This window comes from Euleptes europaea, chromosome 9 (assembly GCF_029931775.1).
Source record: "Euleptes europaea isolate rEulEur1 chromosome 9, rEulEur1.hap1, whole genome shotgun sequence".
Classification (NCBI taxonomy): Eukaryota; Metazoa; Chordata; class Lepidosauria; order Squamata; family Sphaerodactylidae; genus Euleptes; species Euleptes europaea.
Window position 1 is genome coordinate 42614473 of NC_079320.1, and position 18552 is coordinate 42633024.

The 18552-nt window shown below is 41.2% G+C and overlaps 1 protein-coding gene across 1 annotated transcript in view; it reads right to left on the bottom strand.

Moving 5' to 3' along the window:
- The window catches only part of TTC29 (tetratricopeptide repeat domain 29), a 141329-nt gene that overhangs the window by 46339 nt on the left and 76438 nt on the right, over positions 1 to 18552 (bottom strand). The window contains exons 7-8 of the mRNA XM_056855043.1: positions 7291 to 7382; positions 698 to 821 (exon numbers count right to left, since the gene is read on the bottom strand). Of these exons, the coding sequence (XP_056711021.1) occupies positions 698 to 821; positions 7291 to 7382 (216 nt within the window). The remainder of the gene's footprint in view (positions 1 to 697; positions 822 to 7290; positions 7383 to 18552) is intronic.

Genomic DNA, 18552 nt, shown 5'->3' on the forward strand with positions numbered 1-18552 from the left:
TGCTAATGAAACAGCACTTACGACCTCCCTTGGTTTTTGTTGATCCTCCCCTCCCCTGCTGCGGAGCCCACTTTGGTTCCTCCGTGTTGTTTAAAAGGGGGGGGAGGCAGTAAATTCTTGTAGCTTGCAGGGTACCTTGGGCTAGTCACAGTTCTCTCTAAACTCCCTCAGCCCCACCTACCTCACAAGGCGTCTGTTGTGGGGAGAGGAAGACAATTGTAAGCCACTTTGAGATTCCTTACAGTAGAGAAAAGCAGGGTATAAAAACCAACTCCTCTTCTTTGCTTGCAGTACTCTAGATCGAATGTACTCTAGATCGAATGTACTCTAGATCTAACCCCTGATGTCTAAGTAATGAAAGTCAGCATTTTGATACACTGTGTTGCATTTGCTGCCTGAGTCTTAGCTTCTAAAGTTAATTGCAAGCTTTAAAATGAGTTTTTCCTTATGTCACTTATGTTGTAATCTACTTCTAGTTTCCATCTAAAAGTCAAGGGTATAAAAATCCATTTATTTTAGCAAGTGTTGCTGCTCCAAAGCTGTGCTGTTTCCAAGGCAGGGCATGCCAGAAGCTTGGAAACACAACCTGTAAGCAGTGTTCTGTTGAAACTGCAAATTTATGTCAATACAAATATTTAGGATCAGATTCTATGAATATAGATTCACTATAGATTTCACCAATCAAGCTAGTACTTACTCTTCCATTGTAAATGTTTCCAAGGAATGTACACGCATCCACTAAGCTGTGTGTCAGTTGAATGTTCTTGGCAATATTCATAAACTCCTCCAAGTATGTAATAGCTTCATCCACTTCCCCCAGACTGAGAAGAAATAAAAGAGACCATACATGTAATAAGCAAGTTACTTTCCCAAAGAATAACTACAGTTGAGTGTCTAACAATCAACCCACGTATCAACTTGACACTGAGAATTCTATAGCTTGAAATTATTTGTGTACTTTGGAGAAAAATCGCAGACAGCCGCAACTAGTACACACCATGAAGGCTCCTGCTTAGAAACACGATGCCCCCCCTCAAGAGATAATGGCTGCTCTTTATGTGGGTAAGCCAAGGGTTGCTGGTGTCACACTACCTACCATATCAGCACTGAATTGCAGGTATCACCTCTAATCCCCAGTTCAATATATGCATCCAGAGGTCACTCCAAAATCTAAGCTGAATATTGGCCAATATACACTGACAAGACATTTGCACATGTTTTTAATAAAGGAAGCTACATTAACAATAAAATATCTCACACTATAGTAACAACTCACAGGCCAAGATACTCAAGTTTGTGAGTAAAAACATCACACACTTTCTTTCATGTGTCACGGCTGGTGACCTTAATATTAGCTGTGAATCTGAGTGTCTAATGTAGTCGTGCAGAAATCAAAATGTCAAGCCACCAGTGAACCAAAAGCTCAAGTCCTAATATAGAAATGTGGAGTTAACTAAAGTTTATATATAACAATAAAAGGAATTTTTTATCATCTTTAAAAAAAAGCTCCACGCCAATTTTCATGTAGCAAATGACTGAGCTTTAAGAAATAAAAAAGTGTCATGCATAAGAAAATGTGTAAAAATATGGTTATGTTGTGCCAGTGTTCTCTCTCACATGGGATCAACAAGAATAGTAGGACATCTGCAAACCTATAAGACTGTGACAAATCCAGATGACTGAAATGCAGAAACGTAATGCTACAAGCTGACAAGGTGCCTGAAAATTACCTAAAATTAAAATGGCCAATTTTATATTACAATAAAATTGTTTATAAACATTACAATTCAGAAGAGATGTCAACTGAACATTCCTGGAATGTAAAACGTATTGCAAATATTTGCCACATGTCAAAAGGTTTCTAAAGTTTAAAATCAGAGTCACATTTTGAAGCCCATTTTTCTTACAAAGGGGAGAAAAATCAAACATTTCCACAGTGAAAAACCTGAACTGATTTATATAAGTAAAAGGACAAGGTTAAAATGTTAGACAAATATTAATTCCAGTTTTTCTAGTTTTCTATATGCAGTGCACAGGTGCAACTTGAACAGCATATTATATGGTATAATCATTAAATTCATTCAACCAGACCTTAGAGAGTTAAAAACATATATTCTGAGGAAAAGTACTCCTCGGTCCAAAGAATGAAAATGAAACTGTGCAGAATATTTGTGTATCAAGGTGATTCCAGTTTCCAACTGGGAAAACAGGACTGTTAACACCCTCATCCCCTGACAACTGTCCAATTATGTATATCACACTTGGCCTACTGTTTGCAGTAGAAGTAATCAATAAAGGATGTGGTTGAGTGAACATAGATTTTGGTTGAACCAATGCATGAAATCTTAATCATTTACTCAGAGTGGAGAAATCAAATAGAGCAGAGATGAAACAGCCACTGAGGGGTTTGTTGATTGTGCCACCAAGTTTGTGGGCCAGAGGCTGAAAGTAATAAGTCAAATGGAATCAGTGATAGGAGAAAATGTTAAAAGGTTTTCTTAATGTAATGAATTAATAGAAATGTTTTTGACGTATTTTTGGCCATAGCAATATCCTATAGAACATTTATAGAAAACAGTAAAGTTCTTAAATCGTGTCATTTCTATAAAGCAAAAAAATAAAATTAATGTGATTTATAATCAAAACATAACGTGCAGACTCAACTCTGCTACAGGATTAAAACTGGACTGAAAATGTTTACAAGCTTACTATGTAGGAAACAACTCTAAACAATATCAGTATCATTTGAACATCTGTTTACCCTAACCAAGCTTTCCTTTGTTCGTTTAAATGATTATTCATTTCCTTTTATATTTACTTTACACAGCTTAATGGACTCTCCACAGAACCATATTTTAAACAGTATTTGAACCCAACTTCAGAAGACAAAGGTGGCTGTTTGATATCAAAGTCTAGCTAGAAGGTCCAATTAGAAGAAGAGCTGATTTTTATGTGCTGATTTCCTCTAGCTTTTTAAGAAGAATCAAACTGGCTTACAATCTCCTTCCCTTCCTCTCCCCAGTACAGATACCTTGTGAGGTAGATGAGGCTGAGAGAGCTCTAAGAGAATTGGGACCTAGCTCAAGCTGGCTTCATATGGAGGAGTGGGGAATCAAACCAGTTCTCCAGATTAGAGTCCACCACTCTTAACCACTACACCACATTGGCTCTCATAAGACCTGAAGTCTTAAAGTATCTTCCTCTCATGATCTGCCTAAGGTTATAGAATCAGCATTGCTGACAGATGGCCATCTAGCCTCTGCTTAAAAACCTCCATGAAAGGAGAGCCCATGACCACCCAAGGAAGCCTGTTCCACTGAGGAACCGCTCTAGCTGTTAGAATGTTCTTCCTAATTGGTTCTTGTAGGTTATCCGGGCTGTGTAACCGTGGTCTTGGAATTTTCTTTCCTGACGTTTCGCCAGCAACTGTGGCAGGCATCTTCAGAGTAGTAACACTGAAGGACAGTGTCTGAAGGACACTGAAGGAGACACTGTCCTTCAGTGTTACTACTCTGAAGATGCCTGCCACAGTTGCTGGCGAAACGTCAGGAAAGAAAATTCCAAGACCACGGTTACACAGCCCGGATAACCTACAAGAACCAATGAACTCTGACCGTGAAAGCCTTCGACAATGTTCTTCCTAATGTTTAGCCAGAAACTCTTTGACTTACCGTGCATTCCTGAGCCTCGCGAGCAGCCCGCACCAAAGTCTTCAGGAGGCCGGCGAAAGTCCACGCCAACGCAAGGGCCCACAGCACCGCCGTCCAGGAGGCACATGCCGGCGTTTGTGGCCCCAGCGCTGGCGTGCAGGGCGGGACGCCAGTCTCCCATGTGAGCAAGCACCTCTCTGGTCTTGCTCTGGATTTTAGCTCTCAACTTGGCCACTGTTTACAGGCATCAATCAGGCCTGCCCCTCCCAAGCAGGGAGCAGGAGCAATGCAACAGCTTAAGCCCACCCCCCTTTGTGTGTCAGAACTCTTTCTGGGTTGCAATTGGCGAGATCACTTTTCAGTTGAGGAACTGCTTTGTTGCCACAGGAGAAAGAGAGAGAGGTGCTAGGCTTCACCTTCCTAGCCCCTCCCAATAGGTGCATGGCAGTCAAGGGACCTCCCCAGTGCAGGGTCCAGGGCAGCTGCTGGCATTTGAAAAAATTAACAAAAGTATTGTAGCACAAGCTTTCATGAACCAGAGACTGTTTGTTAGATGCAAAATGTTATATTTGGTTGACAGATTTACGATTTACATAGGGTTGCCAACCTCCAGGTACTAGCTGGAGATCTCCTGCTATTACAACTGATCTCCAGCCGACAGAGATCAGTTCCCCTGGAGAAAATGGCCGCTTTGGCGATTGGACTCTATGGCATTGAAGTCCTTCCCCTCTCCAACCCCGGCCCTCCTCAGGCTACGCCCTAAAATCTCCAGGTATTTCCCAACCTGGAGCTGGCAACCCTATATTTACATCTCCCAACTGAATGTAACACTTTCAGAATGTGTGTGTGTGTACACATACAAAGAAACACTAATATTCAAACAGAAGGGAAGTTATTAGAAAGGGAAGCTAGAAGGCCTGTCTTTTAAACAGCCCGATGAACCCATCACTAGGGTTGCCAGCCCCAGGTTGGGAAATACCTGGAGATTTTGAGGGTGAATCCTGAGGAGGGTGGGGTTTGGAGAGGGGAGGGACTTCAATGCCATAGAGTCCAATTGCCAAAGCAGCCATTTTCTCCAGGGAACTGATCTCTGTCGGCTGGAGATCAGTTGTAATAGCGGGAGATCTCCAGCCACCACCTGGAGATTGGCAACCCTACCCATCACTGGCAAGGGGCTCTGGCTCAGTGGCAGAGTATCTGCTCTACATGCAGAGTCCCAGCTTCAATCTCCAGCATCTCCATTTAAAAGGACCAGGTAACAGGTGATGTGAAAGACCTCTGCCTGTAACCCTTGAGAGCTACTGCTAGTCAGTACTGAGCTTGATAGACCAATGGCCTAACTCCGTATAAGGCAGCTTCATACACAGACGTGCATGCACTGCAGAGCACGGCTGAAAACAGCATCAAATCAAAAAAGTAAATGGTTTAATCAGAGTAGGTGTTGGCAGCTCCTAAATTATGAAGACTATATTTAAGATCTCTGTTGAAAAACACAACATACATTAGAAGGAATGCATGTTCTTAAGGAAGTGTTCATGTGCTGGCTCCTACAGAAAATAGGGCTGGCCTGGGAAAGGGCTTCTGCCTATTAAAATGCAGGTCAGTGTTCTGGATTAAGAGTGAATGATTCCTGAAATAATCACTTGAAAGAATTATTTAATATTTGAACAGACTTGACCCTTCCTACTAAGAAGCTGAGAGGCTATTATACACTATTCACATTTCATGAATAACTTTAGTCCTGACATATAGAACAGAAATTTTCTCTTTCAAGAAGAAAGACTAGTTTCAAAAAGCAGCGCTTCAATCACAGTCCAAATGCAAGACTTTCTTAATCAATTTCCTTAGAATATGATCACTGCAAGATGGTCCCTTACAACAGATCCTGCCAAAGCAATCTCAGTTTTTTTAAAGGATGCCAATTATAACAATACTATTTTCCCAGGATGTACTTGTCCGCAGTTTATTGCCTCAACTTTCAAAACCTCTAAAACCTAAAGGACTTGGCAGATATGTTATCAGTAGTCTCAGTCTCTGGCAAATATTTAAGGAACAATGTAAGAATTTCAATTCAGTGATTTCTCAAATTAGCTATGCAACCATACATATACACACAACAATATATAGCTTGTTCTTAAGATTCTGAATTTCTTTCTAACATAAAACTCATTACACCTTTCTAGCTGTCCAGAGGAGACCTAAGTGGAAAATTAATTTTAAAATTGCATTGATAAATAAATACTAATATTGGCATTATTGCAAAGATAATTTTACTAATAACTGAGTAATGATGAAAGCACTTGGAATGATATCATTATGTGGAGCTTTGTAGCATTTTACCAGGCCATAAAGGAAACAAAAAGACATACAAAGGTATGTAAAGGCATTCCTCTAGAGAACCTGTTGCTTACTTTTTCTGAAGTGAAATTCAGGAGACTCCCAGAATAAAACTGTTGACTATAGCGTGATCAGAAAAGTGATCACTCAAGTACTCAAGAGGTCCACCAAGGTCTCTACATACTACAGCTTTTCCATTAATTTCTATAGGTAGAGTGGAAACACCCATGCTATCTTTTCTGTTGTAACCATCGAACTAGATGTTACGACTTCCTCGAGTCTGCCATGGGGGCTCGCAGGCACATTGGGGTTTCGAGTGGGAACTCCTTTTAAAATCACCATGGGGCTGCAGGTGAACCCCCTCCTGACTGTTTTCCTGAGCTGAAACAGCCAGGAGAACATTACTTGTCCCATCGGAGGAGCTCCAAGTATACGCTTCAGTGCGCATGCAGCCCCTCTGATGGAGCAAATAACACCACCTACGCCATTCTGACTCAGAAAAACAGTGAGGGGGGGGGGAGGCAGGAGCCCCTCCACCCCTTGTGCTGCTGTCCCAGGTTGAATGAGGCCCCTATGGCAATTTTAAAAAGAGTTCCCACCAGGAACTCCAAGCCTCAGTGTGTCTACAAGCCCCCATGTGTGAACAGGACTCTGTATATACAACGGACAGTATGCTGACCTCTTGACTGGGATGACTGTATGGTTTATTATCTGCAAAGAAAACATTTAAATTAGCTCATTTTACTGGAAAAAATGTTGATTTCCACCAAGTTTCAGTGTGATTTCAAAGCATTTCCTTCCAAAATCCATATTTTTATAGTGTAAAGTTATAATTTGACTTTATGGAAAGAGAATTATATTTGCCACAGAGTTTAGTCATATCCTGAAAGCATACACAGTGTCTTGCTGAAAGAAGTGAGGCAGAACAATAGATATAAAAATTTCTGAAGAAGAATTCTAGAAAGGTTATACAGTGGCACATTTACTGAAGCATGTTATAATTTTCTGTGCATTTTGTTTTTTTTCCACCAGTAAGGGATGACAAGATGTCAGTTTTCCAGCCATGTCTTTACACTTTTTGAAAGGTAAAATAATCAATCCATCTCCCAACATTTATAAAGAACTGTTTTGACTATGGACCCCATAATTTAAGCAACTTATGATTAAGGAGTCACATGGTAAAACAGGGCATTGATAAAAATTTGAGCAGCTAGTAATAGGAAGCAACGGACCTCTAACAATTTAATTCTTTCACAGTTGACTGAATTTATAGTGACAGCAGGGCAAGGATGCACTAACCTACCTCACCAGAACTTTGGCTAAAGCTTGATATGCTCTGCCTATTCCACTGTAGTCTCCCAATATTTTGGATAATTCCAGGTACTCTTTTAGCTTCTGTAAGACAAAGAAACATAGACACATTATTAGCCATGTCTGTTTTTAAAAGTTTTGTCCTCACTGCAGGGCCGAATAAGAAATTGCTGTCTGTAGTCCCGTTCCTTTGAAATTATTTACATAAAAGGCTTTCTTGTATAATTATTCCATATAACATAAATGTATATCTGTAAATATTGTACATAAGCTTCTGACTTAATTTAAAAAATCACCATTTACTATGTTAGTAAGCCAAATGAATGGATTCTAGTTTATAAAGCAATTTACACAATTCACAAACTGTGCATACTTGCATGGTGATTATGAGCTAATATTCATAAAATGATATTGTCTGTATCACTATATGGCATGCATCACTCACACGCAGTTCCCTTATAACAGCTGTTGAGAGGATCTTTAGGTTTGTAAAGAAATCAGTAATAAATTGTATATAATTTTTTTAAAAAAGAGATAATCTTGAAAAAAAGCATTTGTATATCGACTTATTGCATGTACCTCTAATTATCTTTGCACAAAAGTGATTTGTTAATATTCATTTGGAATGCAGTCTATTAATGTGACCTCTCCTGTAAGCAAAGGATTACATCTGCCACAGTGAAACATATGATCTTAATTTAATATAACACTGACATCATCTTTATTGCATAATTTCCCTTTCCATCAATTTTTTCCCCTATCAGTGAGCGGCAAGAAAGCATGTATATATAATGAAATCCCATTCTTTCCTCCGTCCCTCTCAGTTCTTTGACCCAATCTATTACACACATGAGGACACAAGAATCCTCTAAAGACTATCTATGGAAATCTTTTTTATATGTTTTAAAGAAAGGATTAGCAAATGTCATTTACCAGGTTTGAAGGGGGATGGGAAGTGCAAGAGACCATGGTGGAGAAATCTACACAAATGGTGAAGCTTGACTGGATGTTCAGATGTATCCCAATAGGAATGGAGCCTGGGCCAAACTGACCTTGACCAGAGCTGTTTACTCATTACTTTACTGAGGTGATAAGGCAAGTCTTTCTTAAGGAATTGGCCGAAAGGGTTCTGAACCAGGTCTGTTAGAATGCATCACTTTACCTTTGTAATGCTGGCAATGCGGAATGGATTTGGGTCAGCTGCCTCCAATGAAAAATATTGCAATAACACAGTGGGATGCTCAAGAGGAAAGTGACATAGCCAGTTTGAACCATTCATTCAAGTGATAATAAAAATTCCTTGTTAGATAAAGCTGGGACAAAAAGGTACAATGCTAGGTGGAATGCATCATTCAACTCTCAAGGTGTTTAAATAGAATGACTTTCTAGTTTCTTCTAGCCCTTCAGTCCTACTGTTCAAATTTTAAGCCGCCTTCACATTCTACTGCTGTAATTCGGCTTCTCTGTTGTTCACAGTGTTTCTGATTTAAGTAAGTCCACATTAGGTTGACACTCTCATATCTGGAAAATCTACATTATATGGAGAACCATACTTCTCAGTGTACACGATAGATTACATAGAACTTCTGTAACCTCCTTCCCAATCTTACCAGTGAACTATGGGTTAGTGTGGATTGGAGCTACTGATATTATCGAAGCATCAGAAAGAAAATGGACAATTCTGGGGGGGGATCTAAAATGATATGTAACATTGTTTCCAGGTCTTTCATTCATAACTATAAAATGAATAAACCCATAAAGCTGACTCAGGTGCTACTTAATGCATTAATGTCTACTAGAATTTGCATACGGCCTGAAGCAACTGATTCGGTAAATCTAATTAAAGTCTTCTAACTCTTCCACACATCTGTATTTTATAAGATTTAATAGTATTTTTAGACAGAAAGTGTAAATCTAAATCAACTGAGTTCTTAGCTTAAAATAGGAAGAGCTTTATGTTTTAGGAATATGTGGATCTAATATTTCTTTACAGAAGCTAAATCTAAAACAATTTTCACCTGTTTTCATTTAGTTAAGGAATCACAACATTCTTCTAAGAGATGGAGTGTATCTGATTAAACATTTGCTGCTTCTCTTTCTCCTCCCTCAAATAATAAATATAGCATTTCAATTTTAAGATGGCCTCTGTAATCATATTTTAGGGGTGTTTCCAATAACCAAAAAATACCTACAAAGGGATAGCTTAATATAGTTGCTTAGGTGACACAGAAATTTGTGTATTTATAAAAAAGGATTATTTTGTGGGAAGGAAACTATGTATGGCATGAGAAGTATGCCATTCAGATGTACTATGGCTAGTCTCTTTGTACTACATCAGATCTAGTGCATTACAGATTTTATTTTAGCTTTAATTCTCTTAAGAAACATAAACAAAAGTTATCATCTTCTATCTCCATATCTGCGTAACATCAGATAAATTTATATAACAATAAAATGTGGGTACAATCTGATTTCCAATATTCATATTTTTTTACAGGTAGTATTGTGGTAAATGAAGGCTGTACTTTGTAGGGTTTAACAATAGGTTTGTGGTCAAGAAGACACATTCAGAGGCATGTGAATAGGCTTAAAACATTGTTCGCCTTCTGTGGTGAAAGCAGTTGTACAATAAGGCTAGGGAAATATTAGCAGTATGAAGGAATAACAGCAAATGTTGAAACAGAGGATGCCAGATGAATAAAGAAAAATAAAAGAAACTGAGGTACAGAGGTGATATAAGACGAGAAGGGAAAAAACTGTTTTAGTAGAAATGTTTGAAATTCTCAAAAACAAAAAGAAGGATGTTTTCTTAACATTAAATATGTATTTCCAAGGTCAAACTTCAAGATGGAGGTCAGCTTCAACTCAACACTAGAGCTTGCGAACAATGTCATACAGCAGACAGAAGAAGAGTTGGTTTTTATATGCCGACTTTCTCTACCACTTAAGGCAGAATCAAACCGGCTTACAATCACCTTCCCTTCCCCTCCCCACAACAGACACCCTATGAGGTAGGTAAGGCTGAGAGAGCGTGACTAGCCCAAGGCCACCCTGCTGGCTTTGTGTGTAGGAGTGGGGAAATGAATCCAGTTCACCAGCTTAGCCTCCACCACTCATGTGGGGGAGTGGGGAATCAAACCCAGTTCTCCAGATCAGACTCCACCGCTCCAAACCACTGCTCTTAACCACTACACCACGCTGGGAAACTCTCACACTACACCATGCTGGGAAACTCTCGCACTACGCCACACTGGGAAACTCTCTTCTATACCACTGGTTCACAAATCAGTCTTCATTCTCAAATGTGATTTCCCCCCCTTCTGCTATACATCTTGAGAACAAATGTAGAAATCTGGAAAGATAGCAGATATATTCTAATGTACCACTTGTGCTGGGCTTTAAAACAACTTTCTGAAATCTTCATGGGTGTCTTATCACTGCCCAATTCTTCTGACTTCTGAAATGGCAGAACTAAAAATCAGGAATGGAGCATAGAGAGACCCATAAGCCAAAATCGAGGAATCAACTTTGTTTGGCAGCTGCCACCCAGTCTAGGTTTGAATCATCCAAAAGACTGAGTCCCGAACAAAGGCAACAGGTGATATTTTATTACTTCTTACAGTGCATTAATTATTCAAATTACTAGGCTCCATTCAGTATGCATTTTCTAACTATATTTCCTATTGGCTACAAAACTTTCGCTTACTACTCATTGGTCAGTTAGCATCTTTACTCGCTTTTAACTGGCTGCCTTAATTCAAAATAAAGCAATATTACTGGTTAATAAAAGATCTGCTTGAAACCCTCTATTTGCATATTACAGCATATCTTTCTCTACTGATTGGTTCTAAAACAACATATTCTACACAACATGATTGGTTAATTTTGGATACCTTGTTTGCATATATAAGTTGGCACTCTACAGCATTACTTCTTGCTTTCCCTTTGAAGCCCCCAATTATTTTTCTTTTCTTGGACTTCTCTGCCTCAATAGTCCAATCAACATTCTTTCTCTGTTCCATCTTGTTGGCACGATTCTCCTTAGTTTCTGCTTTCAGGCCAGAGCACAGATTTCACTTCAACTCCCTCCCTCCAGATGACCTTCCTCTGAACTTTTTAACTTCTTTCGAAGTTTTAGTAAATTTTCAGGTCTACTGTCACACTTCCCCTAAAGCATTTCTTTCATTTATGCAGAATCTGCTTTCAGTCTTCATTAAATAACTGCAACACATCTCTTATGATTCCAAATAATTGTCACTGGAAAATGTCACTCTGCCATGACAGTGTCCATGGATATGTAAAAGGTGCTACCCCTTTAATACCTAGCAAATTCTTGCCACTGTGCATGCAAACATATTCCATAACCATACCTATCCTTTTCAAATTTCATGAATTATATACATAATTGGGTGCTACCCCTTTAATTTCACATATCACACTTTATTGTCTCCTTCATAATTTTATTGATTTATTTCATTAGGTAATATGAGACTGCATACAGCTGAATTATGGTGACCTCGTTGGGTTTTCAAGGACAGAGGTAGTCTGCCATTGCCTGCCTCTGCATAGCAACCTTGGACTTCCTTGGCTGTCTTCCATCCCAATACTAAGCAGGGTTTACCCTACTTAGCTTCTGAGATCTGACTAGATCAGGCTAGCCTAGGCTATCCAGGTCAGGGCAACCACAATTACCAACTAAATACCAAAGTAGACACCACACAAAGAAAAAAACATTCGGCAAAAAAAGAAAAGAAAAAGAAAAGAGCATGCCTTAGAATTCTGACATACCACAATGTACACAAGGAACAGTTTCACCAGATAAGATAGCCAGTGTGGTATAGTGGTTAGACTGCTGGACTAGGATCTGGGAGACCCAGGACTGAATCTCTACTCTGCCATGGAAGCTTGCTGGGTGACTTTGGGTCAGTCATGCATAACCTTCCTCTCACAGGGTTACTGTTGTGAGGGGGGAAATGGAGAAGTGAATGATATAAGCTACTTTGGGTCTCCATTGAGGAGAAAGGATAGATATAAATAAAGTGAAAAAAAGAAAAGAAAATGAGTATGTAAAAGCAAACACTAACCAGATATATGGGGAAATAAATTTTTAGAATGAAAATAACTTCTACTTTGGGGCATCTTTAATACCAAATGTTACAAGAGGTACAGCAGCATTTGTGAAAAAAATATACACACAAGCAAAAAAAAAAGACAATCCTTGTGGTTTAAAGTTTCTATCAGGGCTAGCCTAAATGATACACTGATCACTAGGAGATTTAAATTTTCACACGATATATAGGTTCATTGTTTAGGACAGTTACCTTAAGTGTTTAGCACGTTTGAGTTGGCAGCTCACCACCTTAGAAATCCACCACAAGAATTCCACAATGACTTTACATTATATTTTTTTGCCTGTTGCATTCTGAATGTTCATGTTATTCTCACTGGGAACAAGATTTTTCGTTTCTTCCACCATAGAGTTCAGATTTCAAATAATCTGACAGAATGGAGATTATCTAGCCATTTGTGTTGACGGTTCTCCTTCTAAAATACAGCCCTTTTCAACTTCCTTTAAAAAATAGCTCTGGGAAAGAGAAGGGGAGACATCCCAATGAAACTTTAAAAAAAAATCGAAGACAAAGTGACGGAAAGGTGGAAAATAAAAGAGGGGGTATCATATCAAGAGGATAAAGGGGAGAAGAGCAGATGAGGAGACAGTGGGGACCAGCATTGGGGGAAGAGAAGAAGAACAGCACACAAAGAATGAGGGGAAGAAAGGCTGTGGGGAAGCAAAAAGCCATAGCAGAAACTGTGCACTACCAGGAAATTTCCCTTTGAGTTTCTTATGTGCCTCTGCTTGTGTATTATACAATCTGCTGAACTAAAGCAAGTGATTGCACTGTCTTCCCTCCCACAAACAAATGTTCAGAATGAAAAAAAGTTCTGAATACTTGGATGGTTTCAACACTTTTCAGGACTAGATTAAAGTGGATTCAAATCATTATCATCATGAGGCAGACCCTGTGGGCCTGTGTCTAAACCTATTTTGATACTGTCCACACAATCTGTCCTTGGAAACAATCGCAGTTGTTCTTGGACACTAATTGCACTATGTCATAATGTACACATTAAGTCAAAACTGGCCTCAATAAGGATAGCTACTGGAATATTTATCTCCCGAACCTAAAACTTGTGATCTTCTCTGCCTCATTCTGTCCGAATATGGTCTAAACCAGAAGCAAGAACATAAGAGCCATTTTTAACCACATCTAGTGGTCCATCTACACCAGCATCCTGTTTCACACAGCAGCCAACCAGTTGCCCCAAAGGACACCCCTGATGGTGCCTCCTAGCACATGGGCAGATATGGAGTGGGTGGATGGGAGAAGAGGGGAGAACCATAGCCAAATAATGTAAGAAAGTATGTGTGGAAAACATATTTTTGCTATTTAGAACTGTGAAAATTTGAATAAAATAAAGTCTTCAAAAATTTGAGATTGATTAGAATTTCGGATCAAATTGCATTGCGAACAAAGGGGTGATCAAGGACCCGTAGATAGAAATGCAGGACTTTTCTTTATTTCTCTCATATTATCAAGTGTTAATGTTACTTGCTGTATGACAATTAACTAAATCAATTTATGTCATGTATCATTCATGTCATTAATAACAATTTTGTGAAATTTAGCAGAGTGTGGGCATGCACAACACAGCATCTTACCCTGAAGCCTAGTGTGGAAATTACTATCACTGCCATATACAGAAGCAGAAAACTGCCGGTTAGAAACAGGCAAAATGGAGAAGCTGGATAAATCTGTATTTCAGAATGTTATCATCCAAGATAACAAAAATTGGCTCTTCCATTTAATCAAATCCCTTGGTCAGATGCAAAGAAGTGCAAGTGGTATTATGACATGGAATGTGTTATTTTTTTTCCTGAGTCCCCCTGTATCCTGCAGCCCTCTATGCCACCCAAAAAGCTGATCCTGAGGGTCAGGGGAGCCTCAGGAGCCACACAGGAATGCAGTTCAGGGGCTTGCAGCATGTGGAAAGAGGGCTTTGAAGATATTGTGGGGCACCCCTTTGTGTGAGAAGTGACTTCTGCTCATGCAAAAGCTTTTTTGGATACAATCCCCTTTTAAAAATTAAATAAGGATTTAATTAATTTGTTTATTTATTATTTTTATTTGTTACCCCGCTCTTCCCGGCCAAAGCCAGACTCAGAGCGGCTTACAGAATATAAAAGTCATATTAATCAATAAAAGCATTAAAACATTTTAAAATAGCTTTATAAAATCATAATAATTATACTAATTTACCTAGGCGCCTCTAACAAACGAGTCAAAATACAACAACCCAGCTAGGCAAGCAGATGGAAGGCACCAGATGGAATAAAAGGTGATAACCACAATGGGAAGGTTAGGGAGGCCAGTCTTTATATATAGGAACTAGGGCTGTCGATTCAGTTCATCCTGAACTGAAAAACAGCCGAATTTCCCCTGATTCGGCGGTTTTTAGTTCGGATGGAACCAAACTCAAAAAAGGCGGGAAAACGGGGAGCCGGATTCAGTGAATTCGTGGTGTTTGGCGAATAAATTCGGCAAATTCGGGGTTCGGCGCAGCAGCATAACCGTCAGTAAGCAGCATTCTCCCCCGGCCAATCGGTGGCCAAGCTGGGTCTTCTTCTGGCCAATCAGTTTGAGCGATTGAGTGCATGAGCCCAGCTGCTGCGCGGCCCAGGAAAAGAAAGAGAGAGTATCTGTTTGTGTGTGTGAGAGAAATCCCCATGGGGGGGGCTGCTTGTGCACATTTGCTCCTTTCCGTGGCTGCAGGGGGAGCATTTTTGGGGGTAGAGATCCCAAACTTTCAGTGGAGCTTCAAAGGACCCTTCTTGCGAGACCAAGTTTTGTAAACATTGGGTCAGGGGTCCCGAGATATGGGGTCCCCCCCTTTCCCTATTGGGAAGAATGGGATCAGCCAATCCTGTGTGCATCTCGAGAGCGGCAAATCCAAGGCAAAACCTCCCGTGCTTAAATGGAATTGTATTGGATTATCCAGTCCTCCCAGTACCTCCTGATGGAACAGAAGACATCCACAGTAAGACCCCTTTTGGGGCTTTAATCTATAATTTTTCTCCTGTGTGTGTGTGTGTGGGGAAAGCAGAGTCTGTGTGTGTGGGGGGGAGGGAGCAGTTTCTGTGGGTGGGGGGGAAGCCAAAGGGGGCTTTCGCCTGTTCTGTCTGGGGTGTGTGTGCCCCCTCGAGTCTCTCTCTCCCTGGTTTGAGGGAGGGGCTTCAGTTGTGTGTCCTCAGGTTTTCCCTCATTCATAATATCGGTTAGGTCTATTTTGATGCTTGCTCAAAAATTGTTTTCAAATTGTGACTTAAAGAATGCATTTGCCTGGTCCCGAGTCCGATGCAAAAGGGGAAATTCCACCCCCTCCTGATCCCGATGCTTAGCTAGCATGCCTCTGTCCCTTTCCATGGTTTGCAAACTCCCAGGCGTCAGGTGTTGCTTTGCATGGTTGCAAAGGTGTTGCTTTGAAAGGTTGTGTTGCTTTGCATGGTTTGCAAACTTCTTCTGTCCCTTTCCATGGTTTGCAAACTCCCAGGCGTCAGGTGTAGCTTTGCATGGTTGCAAACGTGATGGTTTTCATGGTTGTGTTGCTTTTCATGGTTTGCAAACTTCTTCGCACCTGCCCTGCCCTTGCTCCCTGCAGCTCAGCTGTTTGCCAGGGCTGGGAGCTTTGAGTGGGCCGCAAGCTCTGCTAATTGCAAATGCACATTAAGGAGGGGGGACCCCTTTCGGGGCCCATATCTCAGCCCCCGCTGATCCAATCTTTACAAAACTTGGGGGTTATTGCAAGAAGGGTCCTTTGAAGCTACGCTGAAAGTTTGGGACCTCTACCCCCAAAAATGCCCCCCCGGAGCCGTGGAAAGGTGCGGTTGTGATTTTAATGGCTTTATTCGGCCAAACTTTCCCCCGAACTCCGGACCTCATGCCGAAGTGCACGGACCCGAAGCGGGGGAGTTCGGACTTTGGCATTTCCCGAATAAAACGGGCCGAATTTTGCCGAATCTGAATTTTACTGAATTTTTTTTTCAACAGCCCTAATAGGAACCGTAGCTGGCCTCAACCATAAGCCTGGCAGAATAGCTCTGTCTTACAGGCCCTGCGGAACTCTTTGAGGTCCGGCAGGGCCCTGGTCTCGCTAGCGAGGCTATTCCACCAGGCAGGGGACAGAGCAGAGAAAGCCCTGGCCCTGGTAGAGGCCAGCCGGACACTCCTCGAGCCGGGGACCACCAAAAGATTGTTATTAGCTGAACGAAGAGTCCTCTGGGGAACATACCAGGAGAGGCGGTCCTGCAGATACAAAGGTCCCAGACCGTGTAAGGCTTTAAAGGTAATAACCAGCACCTTGAATCTGACCCAATATTCCAGCTGGAGCCAGTGCAGCTGTTTAAGCACTGGCGTGATATGAGCCTGCAACGAGGACCCAGTAAGCAGCCTTGCTGCGACATTTTGTACCAGCTGGAGTTTTCGAGGCAGCCTCAAGGGCAGCCCTACGTAGAGCGAGTTATAGTAGTCTAGCCTGGAGATGACCGTCATATGGATCACTGTAGCTAAGTTGGGGCGGGAGAGGTAAGGCACCAACTGCCGGGCCCAGCGGAGATGGAAAAAAGCCGACCGGGCTGCAGCTGTGACCTGGGCCTCCATAGATAAGGAGGCATCCAAGGTCACACCCAGGCTCCTGACAGCGGGCACAGGTGTTAGCGGTACGCCGTCAAGAGCCGGGAGTCGGCACCCCGCCCCAAGGCCGCCCCGGCTGAGCCACAGGACCTCTGTCTTCAATGGATTTAACTTCAGCCGGCTTTGCCTCAACCACCCAGTCACGGCATCCAAGCACCTGGCCAGTGTGTCTGGGGCAGAGTCTGGATGGCCATCCATCAACAGATAAAGCTGGGTGTCATCAGCGTACTGATGACATCCCAACCCGAAACTCCGGACAAGCTGGGCAAGAGGACGCATGTACATGTTAAATAACATAGGGGAGAGGACTGCACCTTGCGGCACCCCACACACCAAAGGACGCCGCTGCGACACCTCTTCCCCTAGCGTCACTCTCTGTCCCTGACCATGGAGAAAAGAGCTAAGCCCCGGATCCCAATGTCGGCGTCCTTTGTAATGACACTAAGCTACATTGCTATAACAATCACACCATGTACCACCCACCTCCTGAAAACCTCGTATTTTAAATCACTGTCAAATTTTATTGGAAATACATTTATTTCGATTTCTGACAATTTAATAGAGCTCAGACATTTCACAGTCACTGAGCGGTTAAGATGCTTCTGCCTCATTTATAGTTCTTGAACATGGTTCAGACAATCAACTGCAATATTAGTCAAAGACATCACTAGCTAATAGATTCTGACAAGCACCACAGTAACAGGCTAAAGACCAGACTGGGTAGCAGCTTCCTAGGATATTTTCCTGGAGCCACAAGAGGTGTTGGTAGACAAATTGATGCAGAGGGGAGTGGGGAGAGAGGGAAATGGCTAGTTTCACAAAAGGCACAGACTTCTGACTTGCAGTTAAAAAAAAAAAGCCTGTTCATTCCTATACCTATCTTGCAATTAAACTGAAATCTATTCAGCAGGAAACATGACCACATTGGACCATTGTTGAAATCAATTTATTTAGGGCACTCTTGTACTTCTGCTGAATTAAATATACTTTCTTCAAGTTTTGCATATTCTTCTTCTAGATGGTATTAAATACATTGACTAGTGAGAAGTTTACCAGCCCTTTTTAAAAAAAACTTGAAAACAAGAAATGAGAATGCCCCAGGCTTCTAATTAGTTTACCTGCTGCTGATTTAAATCCAGGATTGAAAACCATGTGCATCTTTCCTGTAGTAGTTCTCCGATAGGGAGCACTTTTTTAAAAGAAGGGTTTTTCTACACAGCATATATTTAAAACATTTAGGAAAAATATTATTATATTCTTTGAAAGCAGTTCTTATATTATCTATTACTTTCACCCCAATGGGAACCCAAAACAGCTTACATCGTTCTCTTCCTATTTATCCTCACAACAACCTTGTGAGGTAGGTTAGGTTGTGTGTGTGACTGGCCCCAGGTCATCCAGCAAGCTTCCATACCAGAGTGGGGATTCAGACCTGGGTCTCCCAGACTGTAGTCCAACTTTTAACCACTCCACTCCACTGGCTCTCCAGTGTGTGTGTGTGTGTG